A 15,780-nucleotide genomic window follows, 5' to 3' on the forward strand; every position below is an offset into this window, starting at 1 on the left:
ATGAATAATATTGTTTGGCATCATTTCCAGAGAGATTGTGTGAATGATAGAAATACTGACAGAGAAATACTGACAGTCACTATGCATGGATTTTAAAGGCATCACACTGAAACATGAATGATATTTCTGAGATGCTTTCTTTGCTGCTGGGTAGATTGGCTATTCATAAAGTTATACTTACATTTGTTGTTGTTGGTAGTGTGGATGTCCCTGAACGTGAGATATCTGCCATTGCAGACAGGCAATGGTACACATAAGGAAACAGCCAGGGAAACTACATTAAGAGTAAACAAGTTTGGAGCGTTACTCTTTTTTCCTTCATAAACCTTCACTATACAACTCGTATAGCTTGTAAGTAAGTAAGTAAGTAAGTAAGTAAAGTTTCTTTTTAGAGCACATTTAAACACAGCTTGCACTGACCAAAGTGCTGTACAAAGCACATTAGCTAAAGAATAATTAAATGAAATAAAATATATACACTTAGGTAAGATGACATCAAGAGACAAACACTTAATTATCTGCATTGCTCTTAGTAATAGGGATATTCAGCTATTATCAAGACTATAAGTCACACTTTTTTTCATAGTTTGGCTGGTCCTGTGACTCAGGTGCAACACATATATATTTATATATATGTTTTTTTCCTCTTCATGAAACAGTTTTTGACTGGTGCGACTTATACTCCGGTGCGACTTATAGTCCGAAAAATACGGTATATCCATTCACATACTAAAGCCATTAAACAAAACATCAGTAGGCACAAAAGGAAGCACACTTACAAACACACACACACACACACACACACACACAATTAGCGCACACTCACAAGAGAAACAAAGATATTAGAAGGAGAAATAGTATTCCTTTAAAAGCAAGCTTTCAGAATACAAAAATGGTATTTTGCACCTTGAGATCACTTTCTCCTTTCTGGTTGAAACCAGTGTGGACCGGTGCTCGGCAGACCCCATACGGTTGGCCTGGCCCCTGAGCACGTTTTCAGCTGAGGATCCCATTGCCTTGTCTTGCATGGCCTAGTGACTCACCCTATATTATTCTCTCTCGGTGTGCTGATTAGGGGAGCACTCACCGTAACAAGCATCAGGCTCGAAATGATTGAAATTAAAGAATGGAGCACACCGAGGCCGCGCGGGCCTGTCAAGGCGAAGGCTCGATTTGTATTACTGCACACGCGCACAACAGCAACCTTCTGCTCTCTCTCCCCCGGCTTCTCCCCAGGCTTTGATCATGGCACAGAGAAGATGAAAAATTCATCCGGACATTCCAAATGGCCGTGCTTAAAAAAACTAAAGCAGCATATCATTCAAAGCTTGCTTGCTCGCTCGTTCAAAAAACGGCAGAATTTCATGCCATATGCACAGCAATTGATCAGTGTCCCTGTCATACATCGAGCCCAGGCGTTTGAGTGTTTCCTTAAAACCAAATGAGTACCAGTCTTTGCATATCATTGTCTTCTGGAGCACTAGCAAGTCATGTCATTTTCAGAGGGTCTTTTAAAGCAGTCTGTGGTATTACAGCAGACTTTGAAATACGCTGTTGCCGCTTGTAATACTCCATGTGCCAATAAGGAGGACAACAGCGAGACTCAAGCACATCTGAATACGGCAGCCTGTCTTGAACCTTTTTCAAATCAGCGGAGGCATTCAACGCTCGCTGTCGTTGTCGTCCCAAGTGTGCACATGACTTAATCCTCTGAGTTTATGCGCGGTTATGTTTCCTGTCAGGCAGGTCGAGAGGTTCCAGGTCTGGAGGCTCTTGGAAACAAATCCTATACTCACTGGCAGGCAGGGAGGCTGAAGCAGCAGTACTTTCAGGTGTAGTGACTGTGTTTGCCAGCCGTGTGATTATTAATCAAGGCTGGAGTAATTATTAGAACCGGTTTGAAAATCCCAAGTCATCGTCTGAGGGTAAGTGTTTGTGTGGACGTGTTGGTCATGCAGTCAAGTGAGGACATGCACTCTCATAATTCATTTGGAATATTTATACTGTTGATATACATTTATATACATGATTATGCAGGAAACAGTGTTACTTTTGTATTTTTGTTGGCTAAGACACTTAATCCTCTGAGTTTTTATGCGCGGGTATGTTTCCTGTCAGGCAGGTCGAGAGGTTCCAGGTCTGGAGGCTCTTGGAAACAAATCCTATACTCACTGGCAGGCAGGGAGGCTGAAGCAGCAGTACTTTCAGGTGTAGTGACTGTGTTTGCCAGCCGTGTGATTATTAATCAAGGCTGGAGTAATTATTAGAACCGGTTTGAAAATCCCAAGTCATCGTCTGAGGGTAAGTGTTTGTGTGGACGTGTTGGTCATGCAGTCAAGTGAGGACATGCACTCTCATAATTCATTTGGAATATTTATACTGTTGATAAACATTTATATACATGATTATGCAGGAAACAGTGTTACCTTTGTATTTTTGTTGGCTAAGACACTTCTGCATAGATGGTAATGTGAGCTGATGATGAAAATAAATGAATATACAGTGTGGAGATATGGATATTTTCATGAAATCATAGGTCAGGTTGGTTTTATAATATAGTTTATATACTTCAGGGAGAGTACTGTAAGAGAAAATAACACTTTATTTTAATTATTTATGAGTCATGCTACCTCAGCTGTAATTTGTGTTCCATTTCATTTGCAAGTAAATTGCTGCTTACTTTCTGCAAAGAGGCAGAGTCTATAAAAAGCCAACCTTTGCAGTCGACTGAGTTGTGTTTGGCGTGTTAGACAATGTTTTGTTTACTTCTGGGTCGTCTTTTGGGATGGTGCAGTCGGAGGTTTCTGCTTTCATGCTGCGGTGACCACACTGAGCGTAAGCTGTTTTTTCCCCCACAGCATCGCTGACAGGGGTCCCGGCTGCAGCAGCGCAAACTTTTCTGGAGAGGTTTCTGAGATCGAAAAAGAAGAAAGAAAGAAGGAAAGAAAGACAGAAAAACAAGAAAGGAAAGAAAAAAACAAAACAAAACACTTAAGCAATAAACAGTGCCTCTCAAGTGAGCTGGCAAAGAGAAGGCGTCCTGGAGCAATTTGATGGGTAAACACAAGTGAAGGAGATGAGATTGCTGAGCCCTTAGACAGGCACTTTTTAAATGAATGTGCCAGGAAGTGGGGATGAGTGTGCTGTTCAGTGACACCGCGCCATTTATATCACATCATCCGACGTCTCCAACGCCAAGCGCTGGAACACTCCCTCTGCCAGTAAGTGGGAGAGAGCCTGGGGAACAATTCTCTCGGCAAGGGAACTCCCCACTCGTGCATCTCAGAGGAACAATTGTGCTTGACCATCTTAAAGAAAAGAGTGAGTTCAAAATTATAGTCCCACTCTCATTTAATGATGGTATGAGATCAGTGCTGCCTTCAGGAAATGCTGCTTGGGTCCACAACAGCCCTGGCCCTTTCATTTTTGATCCCTCCTGTCCCATCACAGCCATACTTACTTTATGGTTCAGGCCCATGTTCCAGTTTTCATTGGACCTAAAGTATGCGCCCCCCATCAGAAAATGCACTGACTTGTGACGAGCAGGGTTCCCATAAACGAGGTAGGGGCTGGCTTTCCCCATAGAGCAGCAATCAGAAGAAAGAGTAATCAAACCAATCTTTGCAATTGAGGCTTTCTTGAGTACCATTTTAGATCTGCAGGTTTGGATGAGAAGCAGGTCAGTGGCTTAAGGTGAGCTGCAGTGATTTGCTGAATAAATGAACCTTGGTGTTAGCACAGACCATTCAGAGGTTGTTGAAAAATCTTTGTAAAAAACTTGGTAAGACTTGGTGAACTCACACAAGAGTGGCATCATGGCAATTGACATTGCTATGATTGTCTAAGGATTCTGGATGAAATAACTGCCAATGCCATATGGTGGCAAGTTGTAAAAAAAACATTGGATAATTTGAAAGGTACTGTATGACAATTACTATTTAAAATGGCACTCAAAGAGGCAAAGCCCAACCGTCCTCTTTAATGCTGTATTCCGTATTTCATAAGTGAAAGTGAAACCCATGCTGTGTCTCACATCAGGTTTTGGCACTTTTATGTTAATCTTCTGGCCAATTCCTACAGTTTTTACTAAAATACTTGAGTGAAATTCCACCAGACTGAGAGAGTCTGGAGATGAGAGCAGTCATCCATTCATGAGCACACACACGGGCCTTAAGCTTTTTGTGCAGGTGTTTGGGGCCTCTGTAGGGAGTCCGTAATGGAAGGTGAAGAAACAACAAACAGACTCTTCTGCAGCTGATCAGCTGGTGTCAAACTGCGATCTATTTGCTTAATTAAATACAAATTCCTCTGTGTCGTACCACCTGTAGGTGAAAATACCTGCAAAAATTGTGAGAAAGTATTCGTGCTGTGCCAGGACCTGGCATGGAGGAGAGATTGTGGAGATGAAAGTGTCTGTAGACACAGACACAATATCTATTCTTTTTCCCACTCCCTATCCCACCTTAAGGGAAACAGAGGGGGTACAGTTGGATGATATATTTTCTTTTCTAGAAGAAGAATACATTTTTTTTTGCAAGTTTGCAATAACCAAAATAACTGTGCAAATGTGCAAAGACCAGATAACAATATTCCACATTCCTGTAGTAGAGTGAGCCTGAACATAGTTAACTAGCATAACAACGTACACCATGTACAAAAACATTGTACACAAGACAATCTACACAGGACCTGTTTACAAAACCTTGGCAAAGAATACAAGTAGACAGTTCACTAATGCTTAGTTCAGTAGACCTCATCATACTGGCTCAATAGTGCTAACACTCTAATCTAAATAAAAAAAAACTGTCAGTTATCTTTTGGTGTATTTGCCAACAGAAGGGAAGAGAATAGAAGGCACATTTTCACCAGTGGTCTAAAATAGATTTAGAGGGGAGAAAACGTAGGTCTCATGACGGTCTAACACCAGCTCCCCTTCCCTCCCTCATGAGCAATCCAACACGTGCTGAATTCAAATCAAAGGGGTTTTTGTTCACTCAAAAATCTAGCAGCTCACAATGTGTCTAAGCAAAGTGTTATCTCAAATTTATGCATAACATTTTTCATTTGGGAAACTGACAGGCGAATGGGACAGGCCATTTACCTCTTTTTATGTGCTTAGGTGGAGTATGCAAGGAAAGCACACAATGTCAAGACCTATTGTCTGTTCATGGAACATTATGCAGCAAAACCTAATCCCCCATATGCAGCCCAATGTGTTTATGCTGTATTAGGCCACAATATTATTACACATAATAACAGCATTCATGCAGAACACTCCAAACAAAACACTCATTCCAGTGAATAGAATGGATTATAACATACCTTATATGCCGTTTCCAAAACAGTATGAGATTATATTTATTATGGAAATGTCTAAAACATTGTATATCTTAAATCTGCAAACCTTAAAAAATGACACAAAAATGGTTAGGCCCTTTACCTGTGTCCATTTGCTCAAGTGAAGCATGGAGAGAAAGCACAAAATGACAAATTGCCCGTTCATAATCTCTGAACATTATGCAGTCAAACCTAATCCCTCATAGTAGCAGCATATGGTAGTATTCTGTAGCTGTAGCTGTACACTATAAAAGCCACTAAATGGCATGAAATGAATGTTTACAAGATACCTTGCCCTCATTTTAGTAAGCGCAGTAATGAGTCCTGCACTTGGGTGTACTTGTTTGTTGGTGCCTTTATGCATTTTCCGTGCTCTCTGCGAGCAGTGTTGCGGGCTTGGCTCGACCATGTCCATTTTAAAGCAGTTTCTGGACCACAGCGCTGCATGCCTTTCAGCAGATGTCCTGCTCAGCGGAGTGATAAAGTGCAGTGGCTCGTTATTCCCACGGGCAGCCATTCATTTCTGTCTGCCTGGTGTGATACAAAGTATTAGCAGTGCAACAATTTCTAGAAAGAAAAAAAAAAAAACTAGCACCTACAACAACAAACAGCCCCCTCGCCCCCCCCCCCCCCACGCCCCCGCACCCTCCACCTCTCATAAAAAAGCAGCAAGATGTATTTCACAGGTGCATGAACACGTTGCCTTCTCCCTGCTCTCTCCCTCCTCTCCTTCTTCCCCCTCTCTGTCTTTGTGTCTCTCTGTTGGTCTCTCCCTATGCTTTTTACAAACACACAGTGTGGCTTTGTGCAGAAAGGACATGTGAGGGAGAAAACTGCAGCCATTAGTGAGAGTCTTGTTTTAAATTGGTCACTTCACCATTCTTTCTATTTTCTGTACTGCTCACCATTTCTTCTCTCTTTCGCTCTCTCTATGCTGTGTCTTTTCATTTCATTTCACTTTCCTCTATATGGGATGGTTCATCCATCTCTCTGTCAGATGCAGTGGCCTGCTTCACTAGAGGCCCTGGCTGTATGTAGTGTCAGTGTCATACACACTCCCACCTCTACCACCACCAACAGCAGCACTAATGGCACCAGAGACCTCATGCCTCTCACACTGATGCTCCTCATGTACCACTGCCTGCCCACGGGGAAGGCCACTCTGGCCTGACCTCGGCCCAGTTCCGGGACTGTTCTGGCACAGATGCAGGCCACACTCCTATCCCGGAGTTCTTTGTTATCTGTTAGTTGGTGTGAGATGGCTTCTCTCCTCAGGCATGCCTCTGCACTGTGTGCTTTTCCATGGCAGCACGAGCGGGGGAAAAAAAGGAACCTCGGCGGCCTCTCCTGAACACCGCCATTAATTACTGCATCGACCGCAGCGGCAGCGGCCGTCCACACATAAGTAAATTAACAGTGACTTATAGGTGTGGATTAGCTGGGATTGAATGCTTGACTGAAACGCCAGTGGGTTTGTGTGGAGTTTGTCTCCACCGTTATGAATGCCTTGGTTGTGGGGGGAATGGATAACGTGTGACTTTGAAAAGAGATTGATGGGTTGCCCTGAGCATCAAGGTGCCAAATCGAGTGGCTTGTTTGCCAAGTGTCTGTCGTGCTTCTCCTCTGTGGGTTGGTAGGTAGGTAGTGAGGCTCATGGGTAAGGTACAACAGCGTGCCATGGTGGAGAAAAACATTGATAAATATTCATAGACTGGGTGGGTGGTGGCCGGGTGGCCGGGTGATGTAATGTACTCGGGACTTGACTGGAGAGTATATGACAGAAGTTGTGCAGCATGAGGTTTGTGGGAGGATTTTTGCTCGGCTGTAATTTATATGGAGCGATGGAAAATCTATAAGGTTTCTGTGGAGCTGCTTGGTTCAGTGGGACTTTATGGAGATTAAAAACAGTGCTCAGTTCTCTCTCACGGTGATCTTGGGATTGGGCGAGGTGTGTGGTGTCTGTGTGTGTATGTGTGTCTCTCTCTGTGTGTGTGTCTCTCTCTCTCTCTCTCTCTCTCTCTCTCTCTCTGTGTGTTTCTAATAAATTAAGTCTTGAATGTGTGTTTTTACAGGATAGTAAGTGAACACGATGTCGGAGAAAGGTTCGGCTAGCGATATGAAGAATGCGATCGAGGGGGATTTGAAGAGGTCTAATCAGGTAGGAACCAATCTAATGCAAGCCTCACATTTAATTTCATATTCCACATAGCAGGGGAAATAAACTGACAACAACCATAAGCCAGACCACTGTTTGTGATAATGATAACCCTCCAGGGCATTTTTATAATGAAACCTATTATTTGTGTTAGTTGTATGGAAAAGCTTTTAACATTTAATTACTTATTAAGGAGCCCAGGAGTGTTTTGGAGGCAAGTTTTTTCCTCAGAAATGATTTTGAAAACTAAATAGCAGGATTAGTCCAAAGCAGACTTGCTTGCTGCAGCTTGAGCTCTTTTTAGGTGTTGTTTACCTTATGGCACATGAAAGAGGTGTGTGTGTGTGCGTGTGTGACATGCTGTGATAATGTGATTTTTCTGCTAGGATCATGACTCTAAGACGGCAGACGAGAAGGACGACAGCTCAGAGAAAACTCCCAGCAGGGTGTCCAGATCTCCACAGAAAACCTCCAAACGGTCAAAGACGGCGCCGGTGAAAATCACGCTGCTCGATGGCACTGAGTATGAGGTCGAGGTGGAGGTACGACTATGTTCAGTCGTTTACTTGTCCTTCATCTCTGTTAAAAAAAGCTTCCTGGTTGTGAAAGTAGTACACACAATATTAAGGAGTGCAACTGAAATTAATTCGATTCGAAATTAATATGAAGCCTTGAATTTTAGACCCAAAAAATCGTGTTCAAATAGTATTTTTATAAAATGTATTTCTAAAATAGTTTATAAAAAATATTCATGAAAAGCATTTACAGAAACAGCACTGTACAGGCCAGTTCTTTTTTAGTACAAGGCGCTGCGCTGCGTTGTGTGTGCGTTCACTGCTGCATTGTTGGGAGACGGCTGGCCTCGACACCGCTGCTCTACATTATAACGGCAGCGAGGATATGAGATGTGCTGTCATCGCCAGCCACATTAACACAGAGCAGGGGAGAGGAGCACTCCTAAGAGCACGGGGAGAAGGAGGAGGAGGAGGAGGAGGAGGAGGTGGAGGAGGGTTGAGAAAGGGTACCCAGTCAAGGAAGACGAACCCTCCATGACTTCCTCCTCCTCCTCCTCCTCCTCCTCCTCCACAGCAGCTGCGCGGGGACGTCTCACACTCCAGCATGGATCATGACAATGTCAGGCGGCCTGCCCCTGCGGCTGTTGTGCGTGATAGATTATGATGCACGTGGGGGAATCACTCTGGCCCTTTTGTACACTGCGTCACTGGATCGCTGCCGCCTTGTAAGCACCCACCCCAACCCCCCTACTCCCCCACCCCACCCCCACATCCATGCCACCCCCACTGAATGTGATGGGGGGTAAACCGTCCCAGTCATGGAGATGTATGGCGTACTGGAGAGGTCAGAGGTAGCCAATGCCATCACCTCCGGCAGATGGGATGCTGGGATGGGAAATCCATACACGTGAATTAAAGTGGAGGGGCTCTCGTGTGTGACCATGATGGGGAGGAGTGTGTGTGTGTGTGTGTGTGTGTGTGTGTGTGTGTGTGTGTGTGTGTGTGTGCAGGAGAGAGGGAAAGAGAGAGAGAGAGAGAGAGAGAGAGAGGGAGAGAGAAAGAGAGAGAGAGAGAATGAACATATGCACAATTAGAATGTTTTGTTTTTCGGTGTCTATCAAAGGGAGTTAGAGAGAGAAAGAGAGTGATTAATACAGAGACAGAGGAATGGAGGATGAGAGAAAGAGAGAGAGAGAGACAGCGAGGGAGAGAAGAATGTCTATCAGAGTGTCTATCAAAGTGTGTGGGGGAGAGACAGTGCTTGAAACAGAGTCAGATAGAGGTTTAACACCCATTTATTCAATCAATCTTGGTACCATGGTACCACGCCACAGGCAGAGAAATGAAGAGAGATATCCCCAGTATTTGTCTGATGGGTATAGACGGAGGCTGAGCCTTGAAGGACTGATCTGTGAAATCACATTTAATGGTCCTGATGAGAGTGCATAGTCTTAAATTTGACTTCCTCAGGGAACTATATGCATAAACAGTCATCTAGCCCACACTGATTGATTTGTCTCCTCAGATGCCATCAATAATAATGAACTGAGTGTTCATTATTTACCTCTAAACCTTTGATTGTTCTCCACCGAGCTGCTTAGAGATTAATGCAGCAGCAGAAGCAGCAGCAGCCATGAGGCCTTTGCTCTGTAGCACCATCGGCGCCTGCTGACCGCAAGAACAGACAAACTCAAACACCCGAGGTCACCATGACTCCCCACAGCAACACTACCAGCTCCAAATCTCAAGACTGGACAACCTCAAACATCTGAGTCTGCCACGCCCTCACTCAGAAACACAACTGGTGCCCAACAAACTCAGAAACCTGAGGCTACCGCATGAGTCACTCTGTCTCTCATTGCCTTCTCCCCCTCGTTTGGGATGGATGGTTATTTCTCTAGACTGGATCTTCGCGAGCACTAACGAAATGTGATTTGCGGCTGTCGAAGTGCAAACCAAATCTCATCATCGCGGCCAGAATTGGTTGCAACGCTCGGGGAGCCGGGTGAATTGAGTGCCTCAATTTCTGTAGTTAAGAAATGGAAAAGGGGGCCCCTAGATCCCTCACTAGCACATAATTGGGGAGAACCCACCCTTCATCGCTCACTCATGTCTGTGTTATCTCAAGAGCTTTTGGCTTTAAAAAAGAGCCACCTTCTCTTCTTCCTCCCCAGCTGCCAGGGGAGACAGCCGTACATGCACCAGCTAGCAGTGTGCCGGCAAAGACAGAGAGGAGGAGAAATAGGGAGAGAGAGAGAGAGGGAGTAAGAGAGAGGGAGAGATGTAGGAAGAAGGAGATGAGGACAGAAGAGAGAAAGAAAGAGGAAACATCAAGGTGGAGAAAGGAGAGAAAAGAGAAGGAGAGGGAGGGAGAGTTAGTGGAACAGTGAAGTGTAGAGGAGAGAGAAACAGAGGGAGAAGGAGGGAAAGAGAAAGAGAGATAGACTGAGACTGAGAATTATGGAGAGAGCGAAAGAGCGAAAGATAACGAAAGAATAAGTGAAGGATAGAGAGAAAGAGAGAGAAAGTGATAGAGAGAAAGAGAGAGAGAGGTAGTGATAAAGAGACAAGAGGAAAGATATAGGAAAAAAATCGAGCCCCACCACTTCTGTTTCTATGGCAACTGCTGGTCTGTCTCCCCGTCGCCGCAGGATACAGCCACCCTGGGAGCCAAGCGCTCCGTGTCTTAGCAGCCAGCGCCTGCCAACACTCACTCGCACACGCACAGCCACCACCACCATGAGCGCCGATGCACGCCAGCCTCCCCTTTTGTGTGTGGAGCGAACGGGTGTGGTCTTTTAGGAGTCCTAATTTACCCCCATCCCCTCCCCTCTCCCCTCCCTCAATCTCCCATTAGCCCTGTGGCCCACGGGGATCAGCACACAAAGGGACCATCTGATGACTCTACCCATAATCCAATTGGCTGGGCCCTCCTATCTGAGCCTATTCTCAGTAGCATGAGGTAATGTTGCCTCACACATATTAACATGTGTGAAATGACCCGCTCTTGCCGAATGCCAGCTCTATGTCTCTTTCAAACACTAGTAGATCATTTTGTAATAGTGGCATTCACCTCCCGACATAAAAAAAGTGCAAATGGAACACTTCCATTATGTTTAGTATTTGCATTGAGTCATTTTGATTTTATCCACAGCCACTTTAAAGTAGGGCTCAATGCAAGCCAAATAGGCGAAAAACAAAAAATAAAAAGCATAACGTTGTGAAAAATGCATTTCAGTATTTTATTTGTGAATAAAGTGCTTGATAGTGGCGAGAGTAGAGAGCGTTTGTGATTGAGCACGGTGAGATGCTTTTTCATTCCCACGTCTAGCTGTGTATGAGGAGATTCTGGAGGTGTGTGGCCGCAGAGCCGGCGCCTCTCTACCCTATTTATAGGGACACCTCTATTCTCAGCCTCTCAGGTCTGAGGTAATTAGGCCTTGTGTTGCTCTTTCTCTCTCTCTCTCTCTCTCTCTCTCTCTGAGGAGAACGGCACCGAGCGGTACGTCTGGGTGTTCACTCCTCCCGTCACAGCATCACTGTTGCCTTCCCCGAGGTCATCCGAGTCTGGCCTTATTTTGTGTGTGTGTGTGTGTGTGTGTGTGTGTGTGTGTGTGTGTGTGTGTGTGTGCGTGCGTGCGTGCGTGCGTGCGTGTGTGTGTATGTCTGTGCGTGTTTGTGTATGAGTGTGTGTGTGTGTGAGAGAGAGAGAGAGAATTTGTGAAAGAGTCTGTGAGAGAGTCCAGCCTGATTGTGTACAGACGGATTATATTACGATGAGAATGTCCTCTGTGTGTTCACGATTACTCACTGGCCACTGGTCTACACTGTGTGCTTTGTGATTAAACAGAAATTCGCCCGAGGCCAGGTCTTGTTTGACACGGTGTGCGACCACCTCAACCTGTTGGAGAAGGACTATTTTGGACTGAGCTTCTACGAGATCGGACACAAAGGTCAGAAACCTTTTGTATGCCAGATATCTATTGCCACATTTCACATTGATTTCATCAGCCCCTGAGCTCTGAATGTCACTGGTGATGGTAATTTTGATACCACAGATGAATGAAGACCCAGTCAGACCAATGGTAGGAAAAATTCAGGAACAGAGTTTTATTTACAATGATGCGCATCAAGGGAGAGACAGCATGACTTCACCTAAAGATCCATCAGCTGCTCTAACTAGACAAGGAAATAGTATGGTTTTACGTATCCTTCCAGGCTGATGGGAGATGGCGTTGGTCATCCCATCTCACGTGGACTACACTGAATCACTTAGTGGCAACCTGGCAATCCGGAGCAGATAGCTACTGACGCAGCCATGCAGAACAGTGAAACACTGCAAAGTCAATATATTTCCACTTATCTCTTAACACATAGTCACACAGATTTACACAGGGACAGTACAGGAACAGAATGAGATAACAACAACAGTCATCTCATATGTGGAAGAGCACATAACAGAAACACCATGACATAAACCACGTATGAATATAAAAATAATACGTTCTGAATCCAATACGCTCACTGCTCAAGGGATTACGTATATTTCTGACATTTACGTTGGTGTATTATTTTTTAGAAAGAGTAAAATAATTTCCTAGACTATTTTTTTGGAGCCCCTGTGGCGTTATGGCATGTGGTGTCATAGCATAGGTGAAATTGGCTGGACTTTTCTGGAAAACAAGCTTATCATCTAGCTGTCACAACTGCTTGAGAGTATAGAACCCACCATCTTCACTCTTCCTTAAGTGCCCAGTGTGAGATATTCATCACGAAAAACAACAATAGCAACAACAGGAAGTGTGTTGAGCCCCTGCTGCCTGTGTCGCAGAGTGATAGATAGCAGCCCTCTGTGCCCTCAGGCCAACCCCCTCCAGTCAGAGTAATGATAGAACTGCCCCAGTGGGCTGGAAGGAGTGGAGAGGAGGAGAGAAGAGGGGAGGAGAGGAGGAGAGGGGTGGAGAGGAGAGGAAAGGAGATTGGAGAACGGGGGGGGGGGGGTGAAGAGATGAATAGATGAAGAAGGGTAGAGTGAAGGAGAGTAGGGCCAGAGGAGTACATAAAGAGAAGATAAGAGTTGAAGAGGGAGGGAGGGAAGAGGAGAGGGAAGCAGAGGGACAAAAGTAGGTTTACCAAGGGACAAAAAAAAGCCTTCTTTAAAGGGATCTAAAGAGGATAGAGGAGAAGAAGAGCTGTGGAGGAGGAGAGGGGAGAGGAGGGGAGGAGAGAGAGGAGAGGGGGGGGGGGCTTCTTTGGGTCTTTTCCAACTTCCTCTCACAGCTACCTTGACACCTCATTTTTTGCCCATTCTTTGCTCTGTTTATGCCCATTTGCTTACATGTGTGAGTGTGCGTCAGTGTTAGTGTGTGTATGTCCATATGTGTGGGTCATTGTGTGTGTGTGTGTGTGTGTGTGTGTGTGTGTGTGTGTGTGTGTGTGTGTGTGTGTGTGTGTGTGTGTGTGTGTGTGTGTGTGTGTGTGTGTGTGTGTGTGTGTGTGTGTGTGTGTGTGTGTGTGTGTGTGTGTGTGTGTGTGTGTGTGTGTGTGTGTGTGTGTGTGTCTGTGGTGCATGTGAGCTCAGCTGGCATTGACGCTGCAGAGAATGAATGAGTTTTGTCAGGTACCCTGGGCAATCACACACCACAGGCAGGGAGAGGGCTGAACTGACAGCCGACGGTGGGGAGAGCAGACAGTTGTTTTGTCATTTAAGGGCAAGGACCGGGTCATTTGGAATGTAAAAAAAATACACACACATTGTCCTTCAAGGCAGTAGCCCATCAGTCAGAGTTGTCGAGGGATGAGGGTTGAAGATTTGTCCTTATTTTTTTTTTTTACGTTTTTGTATCTCTGAGTCAGGAATGCTGTCACTTTCTAGTCAATTCACTGTGAAAATGTTCAATGATAAGAACAGCTGTACAGTTAGAAATGAAAGTACCCATGCTCCATGCACTCCTCGCAGAAGCCTCACATACATTTGGATTTAAGTGCCAGATTTAAAGAGTTGCAGATTTCAGCTCCTCTCTTGGTAGTCTTGTTTCTTTAAAAGTTCTTTGAGGGCATGTGCTTTGAGTGCTTTAGTGGAGAAAGGTGTGGCTCTGTCCATGCTATGAAATCATCCGGCAGATATCGCTCTGACCTTAAGGCCCTCTTGTGACGGAGCTGACATTTAGCTTATTCTCCTCGGCTTTCACTGAATTCTGATGCGGCGGCCATTTTAAGAGGCATTTATTCTGTTTTGTGAATGAGCTTTTTAATGCACTTGAGGAGATAGCATTGTGTCTGAGAGAGTCAGAAAGTTTCTTCAAAGAGAACAAAGTGCCTGTCAGCCTTTGATACTTCTTTTTCTTTTTCTCTCTCTGTCTCTCTCGGCTGGGAATATCCTTCTCGCTCGCCTCGCAGAACTGGCTCGACCCATCAAAGGAGATCAAGAAACAAATCCGGGGTAAGTGTCTAAAGTCAGTTTATGCCCAGAGTGCCCTGTCTCACGTCACGTAGTCACGTAGTCACATAGTCACACACACACACACACACACACACACACACACACACACACACACACACGCATGCATGCATGCATGCACACACACACAAACAGACCCATACACACACACACACAGAACCCCCCCCACACACCACACACACACACACAAATTTATTCATTCTAGTCATCTCGACGGATGATGAATAAAACCTTTGAAAGGTCACTGACTGTCTTGCTGGACCTACTGTTCTTGTTGGCCATCTGTCTGCAGTGGGCGCCTGGCAGTTTGCCTTTGCTGTCAAATTCTATCCCCCAGACCCCTCCCAGCTCATCGAGGACATCACCAGGTGAGTGGCCTTCACACACCAGCACGCTTAATGGACCATACAGTACCTTCATACTCAGCATTATAATCGTGTGTGTGTGTGTGTGTGTGTGTGTGTGTGTGTGTGTGTGTGTGTGTGGGGTGGGGGGTGTTTGTGTGCACACATGGGTGTATGTGCATGTATGGATGCATATATGTGTGTGTGTGTGCACTATCCAGTGAATGTGTTATGTATACTTGTGAGTCTGTGAGATTGTGCTTACCGACCAGTTATTCAGGTATGCATGGTGGGAGAGTTGACCCATATTTTATGCAGTGGTGCTGTTTGTGGTGGTGGTGAGCATGTAGTGTGTGTAGCATTATAATCGTGTGTGTGTGTGTGTGTGTGTGCGCATGTTGTATGGGGGTTGCTATAAAGTTAATATGTGAATGTGCCTTGCTGTTTAATTGTACAGTATGTGTGTGTGTTCTGGGTGGGGATTGCAGTAAGGATAGTATGCGCTGGTGTGGGAGTTGTTTGTACATGTGTGTGTGTGTGTGTGTGTGTGTGTGTGTGTGTGTGTGTGTGTGTGTGTGTGTGTGTGTGTGTGTGTGTGTGTGTGTGTGTGTGTGTGTGTGTGTGTGTGGGGGAGGTGGGGGTGGGTGGGGGTGGGAGTTGCAGTAGTTGTAGTTATGAGCTGCCATGAGAGCCGCTGTGTCTGTGATGCTGACCGTGATGTCTCATCCTGGCAGCAACTACCTGCTGTCCCCTAGCTGTTGGATGACATTGGGTTTGTGTGTGTGTGTGTGTGTGTGTGTGTGTGTGTGTGTGTGTGTGTGTGTGTGTGTGTGTGTGTGTGTGTGTTTGTGCGTACTGCGAGCATGTATCATACTGTGTCTCCCTGCAGGTACTACCTGTGTCTGCAGCTGACGAATGACATCCTGTCAGGTCATCTGTGTGTATGTTTAGGTGTGTGTGTGTGTGTGA

General features: G+C 45.2%; 1 protein-coding gene across 2 annotated transcripts in view; it reads left to right on the plus strand.

Annotated features, from left to right (window-relative positions):
- Positions 1-15,780, plus strand: part of si:dkey-178k16.1 (band 4.1-like protein 1) — a 49,347-nt gene that overhangs the window by 14,137 nt on the left and 19,430 nt on the right. The window contains exons 2-7 of one of the 2 annotated variants that reach the window (XM_048240894.1): positions 7,410-7,495; positions 7,879-8,034; positions 11,858-11,960; positions 14,292-14,302; positions 14,407-14,449; positions 14,760-14,835. In XM_048240894.1, coding sequence (XP_048096851.1) covers positions 7,427-7,495; positions 7,879-8,034; positions 11,858-11,960; positions 14,292-14,302; positions 14,407-14,449; positions 14,760-14,835 — 458 coding nt within the window. In that variant the 5' untranslated portion in view covers positions 7,410-7,426. Of the gene's footprint in view, positions 1-7,409; positions 7,496-7,878; positions 8,035-11,857; positions 11,961-14,291; positions 14,303-14,406; positions 14,450-14,759; positions 14,836-15,780 lie in introns of those variants that run through there. The other variant, XM_048240893.1, reaches the window with a different exon arrangement.

Source organism: Alosa alosa, chromosome 4 (assembly GCF_017589495.1).
Source record: "Alosa alosa isolate M-15738 ecotype Scorff River chromosome 4, AALO_Geno_1.1, whole genome shotgun sequence".
Lineage (NCBI taxonomy): Eukaryota > Metazoa > Chordata > Actinopteri > Clupeiformes > Clupeidae > Alosa > Alosa alosa.